Raw genomic sequence first — 18,450 nt, forward strand, 5'->3', positions numbered from 1 at the left:
GGGGCTGGAGGATGGAGGATATGGGGGCTGGAGGATGATGGGGATGGGGGCTGGAGGATGATGGGGATGGGGGCTGGAGGATGATGGGGATGGGGGCTGGAGGATGATGGGGATGGGGGCTGGGGGGATGGGGGCTGGAGGATGATGGGGATGGGGGCTGGGGGATGGGGGCTGGAGGATGATGGGGATGGGGGCTGGAGGATGATGGGGATGGGGGCTGGAGGATGATGGGGATGGGGGATGGGGGCTGGAGGATGATGGGGATGGGGGCTGGAGGAGGATGATGGGGATGGGGGCTGGAGGATGATGGGGATGGGGGCTGGGGGATGGGGGCTGGAGGATGATGGGGATGGGGGCTGGGGGATGGGGGCTGGAGGATGATGGGGATGGGGGCTGGAGGATGATGGGGATGGGGGGCTGGAGGATGATGGGGATGGGGGATGGGGGCTGGAGGATGATGGGGATGGGGGCTGGAGGATGATGGGGATGGGGGCTGGGGGATGGGGGCTGGAGGATGATGGGGATGGGGGCTGGAGGATGATGGGGATGGGGGCTGGGGGATGGGGGCTGGAGGATGATGGGGATGGGGGCTGGGGGATGGGGGCTGGAGGATGATGGGGATGGGGGATGGGGGCTGGAGGATGATGGGGATGGGGGCTGGGGGATGGGGGCTGGAGGATGATGGGGATGGGGGATGGGGGCTGGAGGATGGGGGGGATGGGGGCTGGGGGATGGGGAGGATGGAGGCTGGAGGATGGGGGGATGGGGGAGCTGGGGGATGGGGGAGCTGGGGGATGGGGGCTGGAGGATTGGGGGGCTGGAGGATGGGGGCTGGAGAAAGGGGGGCCTGGGGGATGGGGGCTGGAGGATGATGGGGATGGAGGATGATGGGGATGGGGGCTGGGGGATGATGGGGGCGGGAGGATGGGGGCTGGGGGATGGGGAGGATGGAGGATGGGGGGATGGGGGAGCTGGGGGATGGGGGAGCTGGAGGATGGGGGTGCTGGAGGATTGGGGGGCTGGAGGATGGGGGCTGGAGAAAGGGGGGCCTGGGGGATGGGGGCTCGAGGATGGGGGGGGAATATGGGCTGGAGAATGGGGGGGATTGGGGGATTGGGGCTGGAGGATGGGGGGGATTGGGGGGGATTGGGGGATTGGGGCTGGAGGATGGGGGGGATTGGGGCTGGAGGATGGGGGGGATTGGGGCTGGAGGATGGGGGGGATTGGGGGATTGGGGCTGGAGGATGGGGGATTGGGGGATTGGGGCTGGAGGATGGGGGGGATTGGGGCTGGAGGATGGGGGGATTGGGGCTGGAGGATGGGGGGATTGGGGCTGGACGATGGGGGGGATTGGGGCTGGAGGATGGGGGGATTGGGGCTGGAGGATGGGGGGGATTGGGGCTAGAGGATGGGGGGGATTGGGGCTGGAGGATGGGGGGGATTGGGGGATTGGGGCTGGAGGATGGGGGGGATTGGGGGATTGGGGATGGGGGATGGGGGGATTGGGGCTGGAGGATGGGGGCTGGAGGATGATGGGGATGGGGGCTGGAGGATGATGGGGATGGGGGCTGGAGGATGATGGGGATGGGGGCTGGAGGATGGGGGGGATTGGAGGATGGGGGGGCTGGGGGCTGGAGGATGGAGGGGCTGGAGGATGAGGATGGGGGGGATGGGGGCTGGAGGATGGAGGATATGGGGGCTGGAGGATGATGGGGATGGGGGCTGGAGGATTATGGGGATGGGGGCTGGAGGATGATGGGGATGGGGGCTGGGGGATGATGGGGATGGGGGCTGGGGATGGGGGCTGGAGGATGATGGGGATGGGGGCTGGAGGATGATGGGGATGGGGGCTGGAGGATGATGGGGATGGGGGCTGGAGGATGATGGGGATGGGGGCTGGAGGATGATGGGGATGGGGGCTGGAGGATGATGGGGATGGGGGCTGGAGGATGATGGGGATGGGGGCTGGAGGATGGAGGATGATTGGGATGGGGGCTGGGGGAGGATGGGGGCTGGAGGATGATGGGGGGGATGGGGGCTGGAGGATGATGGGGATGGGGGCTGGAGGATGATGGGGATGGGGGCTGGAGGATTGGGGGGGCTGGGGGCTGGAGGATTATGGGGATGGGGGCTGGAGGATGATGGGGATGGGGGGGGGGATGGGGGCTGGAGGATGATGGGGATGGGGGCTGGAGGATGATGGGGATGGGGGCTGGAGGATGATGGGGATGGGGGCTGGAGGATGATGGGGATGGGGGATGGAGGATGATGGGGATGGGGGATGGGGGCTGGAGGATGATGGGGATGGGGGCTGGAGGATGATTGGGATGGGGGCTGGGGGATGGGGGCTGGAGGATGATGGGGATGGGGGCTGGAGGATGATGGGGATGGGGGCTGGGGGATGGGGGCTGGAGGATGATGGGGATGGGGGCTGGGGGATGGGGGCTGGAGGATGATGGGGATGGGGGCTGGGGGGGGGATGGGGGCTGGAGGATGATGGGGATGGGGACTGGAGGATGGCAGGGCTGGGGCCTGGAGGATGAGGGGGATGGGTGCTGGAGGCTGTGTGAATGGGGGATGGAGGCTGGGGCTGGAGGATGGGGGGAATGGTGGGGAATGGAGGCTGGGGGAATGGGGGGGCTGGGGGATGGAGAATGGAGGCTGGAGGTTTGCTGAGGACTGGGGACAGACTGTTGCTCCCGCTGCGGCCATGCTGACCTTCCCTTGTTGTGTACCCCTCAGGTTCGGCGGCTGCTCGGAGCAGGAAGGAGCCGGAACCCCGTCTCCAGGAGCCTGTCGGAGGTGAGTACCCCGGGGATGGAGAGTCCTTATGCAACCAATTTACCTTACATCCCCACCCCCAACACTGCCCTCACCCCTCCTGTCCCCCTCCACCTTTCCTGCCCACCCTCCCACTCACATTCCCTCCCACTCCCACTCCCTCCTGCCCACCCTCCCACTCTCACTCCCCCCTCCCCACCCTCCCACTCTCTTCTCCCTCCCTCCCTCCTTTTTCGGGATAGGAACCTAAATCAACCTGCATTTATTTACCAAGTATGTGAATTATGTGTGGGACAAATAAGAAACAATATGGGTTTATAAAAGTTCATAAAGTCTTGCATTTGAAAGGAGGTATACTCCGTGCTGAAGATGCGATATGTAAGGTTTTGACCTGTTAGGGTAGTGTTACCTATTTCTAATGTTCATTGGCATTAGGTCCTGCTCCTGGTTTGTGGCAGGAGAATCGATGTTTCGGGCAAAAGCCTGATGAAAGGCTTTTGCCCGAAACATCGATCCTCCTGCTCCTCGGATGTGCCTGACCTGCTGTGCTTTTCCACCACCACATACTCCACTCTAATGTCCAGCATTTGCAGTCCTCGCTTTCGCTATGCTCCCTGTTTGGATGGTTGTTTTGCTGTACTGTCATTTCTAATCCTCTTGTACTGCTTCAGCTACTGTCTAAATCATTTCGGATTCTGCTGTGAAGCTAACAGCTGTTGTGTGATGTGATGTGGCTGCAGTAAAACTATCATGCTGTTAGCATTGTAAATACTGGCAACTGTGGGTACACCTTGTCTGTGCCATTAATTTAGGAATCTATGCCACCCCTATGCTTTTAGACAATATGGTCTTTCTGCTCTAGAGGTGACTTTTCAAGGACAAATTGTTTGGTAATGGCTGATCTGGTCAGATAATGCTGGGTTTTAAATCCTTGCTTACAGTCATTACATTTACAATCAAAAAGATAAAACCTGGAAATGTTGGATGAGATATCCATGAGAATTCTCAAAGCAATTTGTTAGCCTGTACAGATGGTTATTAAAGTATTTGTTACGAACAATGTAAGACGTTGCCATTCAGTAATGTCTTATGTTAAACAGTTATGAAGTAAAGGGATCTGAAACAAATACAGAAATTGCTGGTGAAACTCAGATCTGGCAGCATCTGTCACAACTCAAAACATTAACTCTGCTTTCTTCCCACAGATGCTGCTAGACCTGAATTTTCCTAGCAATTTTGGTTTCTGTTTCAGATTTACAGCATCTATAGTTCTTCATTTTATTATGAAGTAAAGGGATGTGGACAGGCTTTGAGACTCTCTTTATACAGTGAAGAGATTGTGAACACACCTTGGAGTTCAGAATGTTCAACAAAAAGTACAGTTGCTGTGGATGCTGTAGCTGGATATCTGAAATGTCCTTTATTTCTATAGATGGGACTGCAGCACTCCGCTACAGTGCCAATTTATTCATGCCAAGTCTGCTTGCAGCTTCTGGTGCAAAAGCAATTGTTATGGATAGTACTTGTGTATATACGTTCCATGCAATTGGAAACATTCTTATTCAAAGCAGGATCTTTAGACTACTGGCGATGGTAATTGAAAAAGCAGGATAGACACAATGGGCTAAAAGACCCATAACCGGGCTGTAATGCAGCTGTGATCTCCAGCATCTGCAGACTTATTCCTGATGAAGGGCTTATGCTCGAAACGTCGAATTCTCTATTCCTGAGATGCTGCCTGGCCTGCTGTGCTTTGACCAGCAACACATTTGCAGCTGTGATCTCCAGCATCTGCAGACCTCATTTTTTACTGTAATGTTCTGACTCTATTATATGACAGAATCAAGTATAAATGTAACTTCAGATTTAAAATTGTACTTTTCAATAAGATTCAGTGCTCACCAGACATTCTGCTAATCTGTAAATTGCTTTTCCTATTCAGACACGGACAGTGACGTTGATCCCAGGTGATGGCATTGGCCCAGAGATATCTGACGCTGTAGTGAAGATTTTTGACGCTGCAGAAGTAAATGCCTTTTAACTTCTTGCGAACAGGGTGAATGTGCATTGCAGATTTTGAATTTAAGTTTTTTGAAATGCTTTTAGTTTTAAGAATATAAATTGGCATACACTCAACACTGAGTTAAGCAATTTAACCAAGAAGGGAATCAAGAGTTATAGAGAGATGGTAGGAAATTGGAATTGAGGATTATTAAATCATCCATGATCTCATTTAACAGCACAGCAGCTTCCATGTGCTAAATGGCTACCTCCTCCTTCCTTATTATTCTCTATGTTCTGGGTTTTAAATTCCAATTTCTTTCCACTTGATTGTCCATACTGAAAGTCATTTTAGATACATTGCTTGTTCAATAAATTGTACAAATGATTAATTACCATTTCAGGTATTTTTTAAGATTTGACACTCAGGTTGTGTTTCAGGTTGTAAGTTTGCTCGCTGAGCTGGAAGGTTTGTTTTCAGATGTTTCATCACCTTGCTAGATAACATTGTCAATGAGCTACTGGTGTTATGTCCTGCTTGCTGTTTGTGTGTCTTGGTCTGTTAAGGTGGGTGATATCATTTCTGGCTCCTTTTCTCAGAGGTTGGTAAATGGGGTCCAAATGAATGTGTTTATTAATGGAGTTTCGGTTTGAATGCCAGGCCTCTGCATCTTGCTGTTTAGCCTGTCCTAGCCTGGGACGCATTGTCGTCCTCCATCTGTATGTCAAGATACTAGTGATAGTGGATCGTGTCTTTTGGTGGCTAGTTTTCTGCCTGTCTGTCTAATGTAATGTTTGCAAGTTTTGAGAAGACTAGTAGCTCAGATTGAGGTTCTGGATGTCAGTTTGCTTGCTGAGTTGGAAGGTTTGTTTTCAGATACTATACTAGGTAACCTCATCAGTGAGCCTCTGGTGAAGCACTGATGTTATGGCCTGCTTTCTATTTGTGTTTAGGTTTCTTTAGGTTGGTGATTTCATTTCCTCTTCTTTTTCTCCAGTGGGTGATAGATGGGATCCAAATCTGTGTTTAAGATTTGGAGGTGCCGGTGTTGGATTGGGGTGTACAAAGTTGAAAAACAATGTGTTTGTTCATATAGTGTTTGTTACAGTCCTTGTATGGTATTTTGTAAATGACATTCGTTTTGCTGGTTGTTTGTGTAAGGTCCTTTTAGGTTCAGCAGCTGCTGTTCAAATGTGTTGGTAGTTTGTGGGCTACCATGATGCCGAGGGGTCAGAGTAGTCAATTGTACTCTGATTTTGAATTAGAGGATTGTATATTTCATGGTCTGCTCCAGAGATTTGAGTAAGTAATCCAGGTTGAGACTCCAATGCAGTATTGATTGAATGCTGAATTGTTGAAAGTCTTTAAATAAGATTAAAATGCTGCTTGGGGGGCGGGGGGGGGACCTGGCGCCTCAAGTGGATGCTTCAGAAAAAAATTCTCAGCACTGTTTGTACATTAGGGAGATCTCTATGTATCCTGGCCAATGTATTTTTACCCACTTAAAGCAGTATATCTGACCATTTGTTTCATTGCTATCTATAGGAGCTTGCAACAAACAAATTGGGATAAACAAAGTCTTGCATTCATAGTGTTTCTAAGAATTGCCAAGTGGATGGTCTATTGGGGCCTTTTCATGACATCCCCAGAATCACAGATGCCAGTCTTCAACCAATTTGATCGCCTTCACTGTAGTTCCAGCAGCTAGAAGCTATTGATTTTTAATTTTTTCAAGGATTAAAGGAAAGCAGGCAGGAAGCTGGAGTTGAGGCTGAGATGAGATCAGCACGATTGTACTAAATGGTGAAGCAGGGTCATGGAGCTTACTCCTAATTCTAATCCTATTTATGTTCTTAACCAACAAATTCACTGAAACCCTGATCTCAGAGTATGTAGAGTTGTCAAGCTGGTGTATAAAAAGAACCATGGTTAAGGTGCATGTTGCAACATCAAACATGCCAGTCATACTGGGTGACCTGCCAAACCTTCCTAGTATCTTCTATTCTAATTCCAATTTCTTGTTCTTTCCATTTGTCTTTGTTACTTCAGGAAACGGACTTCCCACAGTGCAAGTGCATTTTCAATCTCTTTCCCCAGTCAGTCTACCCAGCCAGAGTCTTAAATTTAGGATTGTTTCATGTACTTTCATGTTTCATGCAATGTGGTTATGATGTTGATTCTGGCAGTGTCTTGTAACAGAAGGAGAGGCACTCTTGAAGTAAATTAACCTACGGTCCCATCTGATCTCCATAATGTGCAGTTTATATTTTGGAACTGAGCAGGTTCCTGTCCCTCAGTTCATAGCTGCTCAAGTTGGACTTTTTATAAGTTGATAAATGAAGTTAGTTTGTTATCTAGTAAGAATTCCATTCATAAAGTGGGATTAATAGCCCTGTGACAATTTGAAAGACTTTTATGGGGTTTCCATTATTGCCTTTTTAAAACAGTGGGAGATGTCATTTGTGCTAAAACCAGCCTTGTGATATTTGGTATTGTAATGCCCATTGAAGTGTTAAGCTAGTGGTTAGTTACCTCATTCACCACTGAGTGCACTTGAGCCAATAAAGAGCAATTTAAAATGCTGTAGCTATGACAACAGAATGAAAGCACTCAGCATTTCCTTGTTGTTGTTGTTGTTGTTGTTTTTTAAGGTTCCCATTCGTTGGGAGGAGAGGACGATTACAGCCATCCAAACATCAAGTGGACAATGGATCATTCCACCGGAGGCCACAGAATCCATGAATGCTAACAAAATTGGATTAAAAGGTGCTGGTGCTAAACCATACTCAGAGTTTGATGTCTGTGTGGGTTATAGCTGACATGGGGTGGGGTGTGGGGAGAATGCCCTGCTTCCTTTGTGTTTGGAGAAGGTGATGGCACCCTAAAGCCTGTGTCTATGCCACCATCAAGCAACTGCCAGCAGCAGAAGCATGAACCAGCAGCTATTGCGGATTCAATGAGTGTTGAGGAGATGGGTGATTGGGTATTGGTGTCATTAACGGTGTGGGCTAAGTTTTGGATAACCTCTAGTTTACAAAGGATAGATTGTGGGAGATCAGCCAGGCGTGGTCAAGGGTCACAAAAACCATAGATGAAGGTTTCAGGAGCAGCAGGGCTGCAACAAGTGCGTTAAGAACAAGAGACCAACTGGAAAGAGACTAGGGCCTCTTAAAGATCAGAAGTTATCTTTGTGTTAAATGTCAGAAGCTGGGGGAGAGATTAAATGAATATTTTGTCAGTTTTTTACTGTGGAGAAAGAAATGGAGGCTAGAGAACTTGGAAATAAGTATTGATGTCTTAAACAGTTCACATTATGTGAAGAGAAAGTGCTGGTGGCCTTAGAAAATATAAAAGCGAAATAATCTCCGGGACCTGGTCTAGTGTCTCCTGGGACTTTGTGCGAAGTTAGGAAGGAAATTGTGGGCCCCTTGCAAAAATATTTGTATAATTTGTAACTATGGGTGAGGTGCTGAATAACTGGAGATTGGCTAATGTTGTCTTCCTGATGAAGGGCTTTTACCCGAAACGTCTTTTTTTTTGTTTTCCTCCACCTCGGATGCTGCCTGACCTGTGCTTTTCCAGCACCTCACACTCAACATTAATCTCCAGCATCTGCAGTCTCACTTTCGCCTAATGTTGTCTTTTGTTTAAGGGATGTAAGGAGAAGCCTGGGAACTATAGACATATGAGTCTTACTTTGGTTGTGGGTAAGTTGTTAGAAATAATCCTCAAAGGTAGGATTTGTATGTATTTGAAGAGGGAGGGATTGATTAGAGATAGTATCGTTTTGTGCAAGGGGAAATTGTCTGAGAAACTTCATTGAGTTTTTTTTAGGAAGATTGAGGGCAGAACAGTAGACATTCTTTTACTTGGACTTCAATAAAGCCTTTGGCCAGGTTCTGCATGGTAGACTAATTGGTAAATTTATATCACATGGGATTCAGGGGGAGTTTGCCAGTTGGATACAAAATTGGTTTAACAACAGGCAACAGTGATAGTGGAGGGCTGTTTTGGACGGGAGGCCTGTGATATTGCTGGGATTGTTCCTGGATCCACTTTTATTTGTCATTTATAAATGATTTAGATGAAAATATAGAAGACATGCCTGGTAAGTTTGCGGATGACACCAGTCATGAAGGTTATCTAAGATTACAAAGAGATCTTTATCAATTTGGTAAAAGGGGTTAAGAGTGGCAGATGGAGTCTAATTTAGATTAATGCAAGGTATTGTAGTTCGGTAAAAACAAACAAGGTCAGGAATGATACAATTAAAAGTAGGGCCTTGGGTAGTGTTGTAGAACAGATACCTAGTGGTTCAAGTACATAATTCTTTGAATTTCGCATCACCAGGTCAAGAGGTTTTGCACACTTGCTATCATTCTCACTCCTTTGAGTATAGGAGTTGGGATGTTATGTTGAGATTGTACAGCGTGCTGGTGGGGCCTCTTCTCGAGTACTATGCCCAGATCTGGTTACCCTGTTATAGGAAGGATATTATTGAGCTGGAGAGGTTCAGAAGAGATTTACCAGGATGTTGCTGGGAATGGAAGTTTTGAGTTGTAAGGACAGGCTGGGACTTTTTTCACTGGAATGTAGCAGGTGATCTTGTAGTGGTTTTTAAAATTGAGAGATATAGATAAAGTGAATGGTAGGTATCTTTCCCTGGAGTGGGGGATTTCAAGAACAGAGGACACATTTTTAAGCTGAGATGAGAAAGATTTTTAAAAAAAGACAAGAAGGGCAATCTTATTGTTACGGACTGGTTCAAGTGTGGATTGAACGTCCAGTATAAGTGGTGGATGAGGTACAGTTATGACATTTAAAGACATTTAGATAAATATTGAATTAAGAAATGTTTGGAGGGACATAGGCCAAATACAGGCAAGTGTGACTAGTTTGGGGATAGAGTTGGCATGGACTGATTGGACTGAAGGGTCTGTTTCTGTGCTACATGCCTCTTTCACTCTGTGTTAAGATGGGCAGTGTTGTAGGGATGGAAAGAGGCAATCTCGTGATGCAGATTTGTAATTAGAATGTCATCTTTGGCTTAGAATGGTCTGACTCAGCCTCGGGGATGAAATCAGTGGCCAGGAACCAAGTTCACCATTTGGACTGAAGACAATGTCTTCTCAACATGTTATCGGAGGAAGTTTCTACTTCTAAGGATTAGACACCTAGCAAGTTTTGGAGACAGTGGAGGGGTTGAGATTCCGAGTCTAACAATTACACCTATTTACTGTCTGTCTGTGTAGTGTTTGCATTTCACTACACATCATAAGCATTGTCATGATTTCTTGTCATTAAGACCTTTTTTATCTTTGGCACTTCGCATCCCTGTCAAACCCGAGAGAAGTAGACGTCATCTGTTGATTTAGTTCTAATTCTAATCAAGTTCTAAGGTAATACAACAAGTGCTCAGAAACAAAAACTAAAATTACTAGAGAAAATCAGCAGATTTGACGGCAACTGTGGATAGAAAAAAAAGTTAATGGTTCAAGGTAAGTGATCATTCTAGCCATTTAAATGTCTGAATAATCTGTACATTTTAGTCTATTTTGCAAGGTATGAGATTTATACTTTTGGATTTTAATCTCAAAGTAGAAGCAGGTTGATATGGGTCAGTTTTGTAAAGGTTTTTAAAGTGTTTTCCCCAAGCAGGCCTGGTCTAAGTGCATCAATTCCAATTAAGAGTGGGACTGCAGTGGAGTGTAGACCACCTGTGGTGTTAATGAAAAAGTGTTTCTACTATTGCATTGATGACAAATAAACATGTTACAGCAATTAGTTTTAGTTTTGACTTCAGCACCGAAGGTTCAAGGTTTCAGTTCAGAAAAATCTGGTGTTCAGCTTCAACGAGAAAGGTTCTCTTCTAGTGGGAGAACCAAATCATATGCAGGCAGGTTTATTCTGTTTATTTGTGGTTTCAACTTATTGATGCAGGTTGAGTCACTTAGTTGAGAATATTATAGTACTGAGTGCTTTGTCATTAAATGTCTGTCGGAAATGACTGAATCAGAGAAAAATGCCAATGAGTTAACTTGGTTTGCTCCAATACAGTAAAGTATGGTAATGCTGCCATGTACGGTCTTAAAGTAGCTGCTTGTCACTGAGCAGCGCCTCCACTGTGACATTCTGAATACTTGTCCTTAAGAACGGTTACTTATCTTGAAACATAACTTTTTTTTTCTGTCCAAAGTTGCGGACTTTCTCTAGCACTTTGTTTTTGTTTCTGAGCACTTGTTGTATTTCCTTAGTCAGTCTGCCCCAGGTTTCCTCAAACAGTGTTAAGTTTCCACCAAAAGGCAGATAAAACAATAAACAAGTGGATTCATCTGTTTTAACATTTCAGAGTTATAGGGCAAGTCTGCAGTTTTCCCTTAATGGTGCTCATTGCAGAGATGACTCAGTAATACATTTTGTAATCTTTCAGGGCCTTTGAAGACCCCTATTGCAGCAGGGCATCCTTCGATGAATTTGCTACTTCGCAAGACCTTTGACCTTTACGCAAATGTGCGTCCCTGTGTATCGATCGAAGGTTTTAAGACTCCCTATAGTGGTGTAGACCTTGTTACAATTAGAGAAAATACAGAAGGAGAATACAGTGGCATAGAGCATGTGGTGAGTTTCTGTTTATAGTAAATTTATATTGTCATATTTTAAATTTGATTTTGGAATGTGAACAAAGCTGGCAAGGCCATAGTCATTGTTCTTCTCGTGGTGTTTTTAGAATGTGAACTTTCTCCTTAAACCACTGCAGTCTTTGCTGATGCTGATCCCAATGCCCCTGAAGATGTCAGCACAGGCAGACAGGCTGGTGAAGAAGGTGTATAGGATGTTTGCTTTCATTAGCCATGGCATAGAATATAGGAGCAAGGAAGTCTTGATGCAACTTTGCAAAAAACATTGGTAAGGCCACAGAGGGCATACTGTATACCATATTATCAGAATGTCATGATTGCGCTGAGAGGGTGCAGAGAAGGTTCACCAGGATGTTGCCTCAGATGGAAGTTCTCAGTTATGAGGAGAGATTGTATAGGCAGGGTTTGTTTTCCCTGGAGCAGAGGATGCTGAGTGGGGAGAGATCTGATTGAGAGGCATAGGCAAGGTAGAGAATGTCTCTGCCATGGCAGATATCAGAGGTTTTAAGACTCCCTATGATGGTGTGGACGTTGTTACAGTTAGAGAAATATGAAGGAGAATGCAGTGACCTAGAACACAATTTAAGACCAGGGGGCACAAGTTTAAGGTGAGGACTAAGTGGTTTAGAAAAGATTTGAAGGGTATAATTTTTACCCAAAGGGTGGTAGAAATATGCAATGTACTGCCTGAGAAGGTGGCAGAGGCAGGTACTCTTTCAATATGTAAGAAGCATCTGGGTGAGCATTTAAAACGCCAAGGCATTGTAGGCCATGGACCAAATGCAGCTAAATGGAATTAATGTGGTTTGATGTTTATTTGTCGGCATAAATGTGATGAGCCGAAGGACCTGTTTCTGCCTTCTATGACTGAAAATGGTGTTATAGTGTGCATTGTGATGTTAATCCAGTAATGGTGAAGGAATGCCATTGATATGTGCCCAAGTCAGAACAGAGTAGAATTTGGAGCTGATGATGTTTCTATGCCATTGCTGCTTGTGGCTACGTCACAGGAGAGCGAGTGAAGAGTCAGTAACTTTGGTGAATTGTAGTGTACTGTGTGGATGTTGTCATCAGTTAACCAATCCATCCTGAATATGGTGAAAGCTTCTCAAAGGTGCTGGCTGACATGTCCTGGCAAGTAACGTATCACCTGCCTAAACAGATTGTTCTGTAAAGCAGAGAGGCCTGGAAATGTCAGGAGGTGAGCTACTCATCTGAATGCCGAGCTTTTATTTTGATGTTGAAATGACCCATCACAAGCTAATGAAAACTGACATCTTCCCCTTGGTAGTGGTGAACTCTACAGCGGTGACTCAGCTCTTCCTTGCCTGAGGTGGTTTTAGTTTGATACCTGACCCTATTTTTTTTGGATTAGTAGTGCTGAAGAGCACAGAGTTCAGGCAACATCTGAGGAGCAGCAAAATCAACGTTTCCTGATGAAGGGTTTTTGCCCGAAATGTTGATTTTGCTGCTCCTTGGATGCTGCCTGAACTGTTGTGCTCTTCCAGCACCACGAATCCAAAATCTGATTTCCAGCATCTGCAGTCATTGTTTTTACCTAACCCTATCTGCCAGTTTTCAGCCCAGGCCTGAATGTTTTCCCGGACCTGCCAAAGGCTAAATTGACACATTCATTACCAGAGGAATTTTAAACAAAATGAAATGCTGTGCAGTCATCATGAACTGTTCAACTGTAGCTTTTGATTGAAAGATTATCAATGAACACATGAGATGGAATAACCTGAGGAAGTTTCCCTGAAACTCTAACAGTGAGATTATGACAATTTAACAACTGGCCTCTGATGATTAGACTGACTTGCTACATGTCAGATGTGATTTCCAGCCAGAGTGTTTCCTTTTCACTATGTTCTGACTTGACAGAGCATTACATGGTGGATAGCTCTTTTCAACTCTCTACTGTTCACTTTATCTCCGTTTTTATTGAATGTGGTTCATAGGGGGTTTACAAGATTGATTCCTGAAATGGGTGAGTAGTTTTGAGATAGATTGCTGTCCAATCTATCACAGGTGTTTAAAAGGTGAGAGATGTCCTTGTTGAAATGTATAAAATTATTGAATTATCTTGACAGGGTTAAGATGAAGAGGATGTTTTCTCTTGTAGGTCAGTTCAGAGCATAGAAAATAGTGAGAGTGAGCCATTTGGCTCTTTTGAACCTCGAGGAGAAAGTGAGGACTGCAGATGCTGGAGATCAGAGCTGAAAATGTGTTGCTGGGAAAGCGCAACAAGTCAGGCAGCATCCAAGGAGCAGGAGAATCGACGTTTCGGGCATGAGCCCTTCTTCAGGAAGAAGGGCTCATGCCCGAAACGTCGATTCTCCTTCTCCTTGGATGCTGCCTGACCTGCTGCGCTTTTCCAGCAACACATTTTCAGCTCTTTTGAACCTCCCCTACCATTCAATATAATCATAAGGGAGGTAATGGCCTAGTGGTATTATCACTGTGTCTTTAATCCAGAGACCCAGGTAATGTCCTGGTGACAAAGGTTTTAATCCCACGGGTCGATGGTGGAGTTTGATTCCAATAAAAATATGGATGATAAGAACCTAATGAGAGCCATGAATCCATCGTCAATTGTAGGAAAAACCCATCTGGTACACTAATGTCCTTACCTGGTCTGGACTACATGTGACTCCAGACCCACCGTAATGTGGGTGACTCTTAACTGTCCTCTGGGTAATTAGGGATGGGCAATAAATGGCCTAGCCAGTGATTCCCACATCTCATGAAATAATACACTAAAAAAAATTGATCATTGATTCCCATATCCTGTTTCCACTTTCTCCTCCTATCCTTTTACCTCTGTAACCCTAGCAACTATATCTAACTCCTACTTGAAAACATTGAATGTTTTGTCCTTTACCGCTTTCGATGGCAGAGTCTCAACTCTGGGTGAATAAGTGTCTCTTCCCCTCAGTCCTAAATGGCTTACCCTGTTTCCTTAAACTGATTCCTGTCTCTAGACTCACTGGTCATCAGGAACATCCCTCCTCTGTTTACCTCGCCTAGTACCATTAGAATGTTATAGCTTTTTGTGAGCTTCCCCCTCGTTCCATAAACTCCAGTGAATATGGTCATAACCGACCTTCATAAGTCAGTCCTGCCATGCCAGGAGTGAGTCCATACACCTTCCTTGCACTCCCTCCATAGCCATAGTCAAATAGTGTATTGGTCTTCAAAATAAAGGTATTACAGCACAGAAGCAGGGATACATGCCTGTTACTGTACAGGGGCCTTGGTTAGACCACATCTGGAATAGTGTGCGCAGTTTTGATCTACTTACCTAAGGAAGAATGTTAGCCAGAACACTATGGGCAATTTAGCATGGCCATTTCACCTAACCTGCACATCTTTTGGATTGTGGAAGGAAATCTGAGCACCGGGAGGAATCCCATGCAGACACAGAATGTGCAAACTCCACACCGTGTCTGAGGCTGGAATCGAACTCCGGTCCCCATCGCTGTGAGGCAGCAGTGCGAACTACTTAGCAACTGTGAATTAATCTGCCATGCATTTACCTACTCGTTCAATTTAACTAAATAACACTGAAACATCTTTGCATCTTCATAGTTCACCCAGCCAGCTTTGTGTTGTCTGCAAACTTAGGGATTTTACATTTAGTTCACTTATCTTTATAAAGTGTCCTAACATTCAAGGCTTTGTGACTAGTGTAGGTAGCAGTATATTTTGGTGGTATAGATTTGATGGGTCATAGGGCCTCTTCTGTACTGTTTCTATCTGAATCTTTAACATATATTGTGAATAACTGGGTTCAGTCAATCAATGACTACAGTGCTCTACTAGTCACCACCTGCCATTCAGAAAAAGACCTGTTTATTCCTGCTGTTTCCTGTCTGCCAACCAGTTCTCTATCCATGTCAGTGCACTAACCCCAATCCTATTCTGTTTTACATGCTGATCTCTTATGTTGCACCTTATCAAAAGCCTTCTGAAAGTTCATGTAAATCATATCCACTGGCTCCCTGATCAATTCTTTGTGCAAGTCGAGCACTATTTCTCTTTCAATGCTGTCTGGGTTCACTCCTGTCAGTTATTAAATCTTTAATCGTTTATAATGGACTCTAGGAATTTCCCCTATTTCCGCCAGGGATCCACATTTGTTTAAACCTATTATCTTCTCTTCCAAGCCAATAGAAGCTTTTACGATCAATTCGTATGTTTCCAAGAACTTCCGCTGAAACTCTTAATTTCCCCTCTTAATCAATTCCTTTGTCCTTCTTTGCTGAAAGCTAAATTCCTCCCAATCCTTGAGTCTGTTACTTTTTTTTGGCCAGCTTGTATGCCCCTTCCTTGAATCTAATAGTATTCCTAATCAAAGTTTGTGCGAAGATTTGTAGCTCGGGTGCTCGTTGTTCTGGTTCTGTTCGCCGAGCTGGAAGTTTTTGTTGCAAACGTTTCGTCCCCTGGCTAGGCGACATCATCAGTGCTTTGGAGCCTCCTGCGAAGCGCTTCTTTGACGTTTCTTCCGGTATTTATAGTGGTTTGTCCTTGCCGCTTCCTGTTGTCAGTTTCAGCTGTCCGCTGTAGTGGTTGGTATATAGGGTCCAGGTCGATGTGTTTGTTGATGGAGTTTGTGGATGAATGCCATGCCTCTAGGAATTCCCTGGCTGTTCTCTGTCTGGCTTGCCCTATGATAGTGGTGTTGTCCCAGTCGAATTCATGTTGCTTGTTGTCTGTGTGTGTGGCTACTAGGGATAGCTGGTCGTGTCGTTTCGTGGCTAGTTGATGTTCATGTATGCGGATTGTTAGCTGTCTTCCTGTTTGTCCTATATAGTGTTTTGTGCAGTCCTTGCATGGTATTTTGTACACTACATTAGTTTTGCTCATGTTGGGTATCGGGTCCTTTGTTCTAGTGAGTTGTTGTCTGAGCGTAGCTGTTGGTTTGTGTGCCGTTATGAGTCCTAAGGGTCGCAGTAGTCTGGCTGTCAGTTCAGAAACGCTCCTGATGTATGGTAGTGTGGCTAGTCCTTTGGGTTGTGGCATGTCCTCATTCCGTGGTCTTTCTCTTAGGCATCTGTTGATGAAGTTGTGCGGGTATCCGTTTTTGGCGAATACCTTGTATAGGTGTTCCTCTTCTTCTTTTTGCAGATCTGGTGAACTGCAGTGTGTTGTGGTCCTTTTGAATAGTGTCCTGATGCAGCTTCGTTTATGTGTGTTGGGGTAGTTACTTTCATAGTTTAGGACTTAGTCTGTGTGTGTTGCTTTCCTGTATACCCTTGTGGTGAATTCTCCGTTCGGTGTTCTCTGTACTATCACGTCTAGGAATGGGAGTTGGCTATACTTTTCTTCTTCTCTCATGAATCGGATTCCTGTGAGTGTGGCGTTGATGATCCGGTGTGTTTTTTCTATTTCCGTGTTTTTAATGATTACAAACGTGTCATCGACATATCTGACCCAGAGTTTGGGTTGAATTTGTGGTAGGACTGTTTGTTCTAACCTTTGCATAACTGCCTCTGCTATGAGTCCCGAGATTGGTGATCCCATGGGTGTTCCGTTGATTTGTTCGTATATCTGGTTGTTGAATGTGAAGTGTGTAGTCAGACACAAGTCCAGTAGTTTCAGTATGCCGTCTTTGTTGATAGGTTCCGCGTCCTGTTTTCTGTTCTGTATGTCCAGTAGGTTGGCTATTGTTTCTCTGGCTAGGGTTTTGTCAATCGAAGTGAACAGTGCCGTCACGTCGAATGAGATCATGGTTTCTTCTTTGTCTATGTGTATATTTCTGATGACGTCCAAGAATTCTTGTGTTGATTGTATGGAGTGTTTGGATCCGCTGACCAGGTGTTTCAGTTTCTGTTGTAGTTCTTTGGCCAGTTTGTATGATGGTGTCCCTGGTAGTGATACTATGGGTCTGAGTGGGATGTCTGGTTTGTGTACTTTAGGTAGTCCATAGAATCTGGGGGTGTTGTTGCTTTCCGGTTTCATTCTTTGTAGGTCAGCTTTGGTTATCTGTCCATTTTTTTGTAGATTCCTTAGTGTGTTCTTTATTCTATTGGTGAGTTGTGGTGTGGGGTCAAATTCCTTCACTTGGTAGGTGTTGGTATCTGCGAGTAGTTGTGCTTTTTGGATATAATCTGATTTATCTAGGATGACCGCCATTCTGCCTTTGTCTGCTGGTAGTGTGATTATGTTCTTATCGTTTCTTAGTGCTTTCAGTACTTCCCTCTCCTTGGTGTTGAGGTTATGTTTGTCTTTTCTTATCATCATAGGTACGACAGTTTGTCTCACTGTTTGTTGTGTCTCTTCTGTCAATCCATTGTTCCTGAGTGTGCATTCCAGTGCTGCTAGGAAGTCTGCTGTCTTGGCATCCCTGTGGTTGTAGTTGAGTCCCTTGGCCAGTATTGTTCTTTCCATGTCTGTGAGCTGTCTGTGGGAGAGGTTTTTAACCCAGGTGTGTGTTGTAGTGTCCTCTTTGTTGTGTGTTAGTTTGGCCATTTTTTCTTTTAGTGCTTTTTTTTTGCGGTGTGTTGTCCTGTTCTGTCCTATAGTGACAGCCTGTTCTATGGCCCGGGTCCATTCACGATTAGTGGTTTTTGAAATTAATGACTTTTGGCGTGCAATTTCTTGTTTGTATTTGTGGAGTCGGTTCCAGGGAATTCCTAGAGGCATGGCATTCATCCACAAACTCCATCAACAAACCTATCGACCTGGACCCAATATACCAACCACTACAGCAGACAGCTGAAACTGACAACAGGAAGCGGCAAGGACAGACCACTATAAATACCGGAAGAAACATCAAAGAAGCGCTTCGCAGGAGGCTCCAAAGCACTGATGATGTCGCCTAGCCAGGGGACGAAACGTTTGCAACAAAAACTTCCAGCTCGGCGAACAGAACCACAACAGTATTCCTAATATCTCAATTCATGGGTTTTTGTTTGTTAGACAAGAAAGAACAATTGATGCACACTTTAAATATTTGTTATTGCCTCATAACCATCATCCTTATAAATAACATTCTCCAATTTATCATTGTCTTGAATAAGGAGACAT

General features: G+C 45.5%; 1 protein-coding gene across 1 annotated transcript in view; it reads left to right on the forward strand.

The window, feature by feature from the left end:
* Window positions 1–18,450, forward strand: part of idh3a (isocitrate dehydrogenase (NAD(+)) 3 catalytic subunit alpha) — a 48,822-nt gene that overhangs the window by 7,208 nt on the left and 23,164 nt on the right. Inside the window, exons 2-5 of the mRNA XM_060853625.1 lie at window positions 2,743–2,802; window positions 4,724–4,807; window positions 7,435–7,549; window positions 11,214–11,401. Of these exons, the coding sequence (XP_060709608.1) occupies window positions 2,743–2,802; window positions 4,724–4,807; window positions 7,435–7,549; window positions 11,214–11,401 (447 nt within the window). The remainder of the gene's footprint in view (window positions 1–2,742; window positions 2,803–4,723; window positions 4,808–7,434; window positions 7,550–11,213; window positions 11,402–18,450) is intronic.

The sequence above is a fragment of the Hemiscyllium ocellatum genome, chromosome 42 (genome assembly GCF_020745735.1).
Source record: "Hemiscyllium ocellatum isolate sHemOce1 chromosome 42, sHemOce1.pat.X.cur, whole genome shotgun sequence".
NCBI lineage: Eukaryota > Metazoa > Chordata > Chondrichthyes > Orectolobiformes > Hemiscylliidae > Hemiscyllium > Hemiscyllium ocellatum.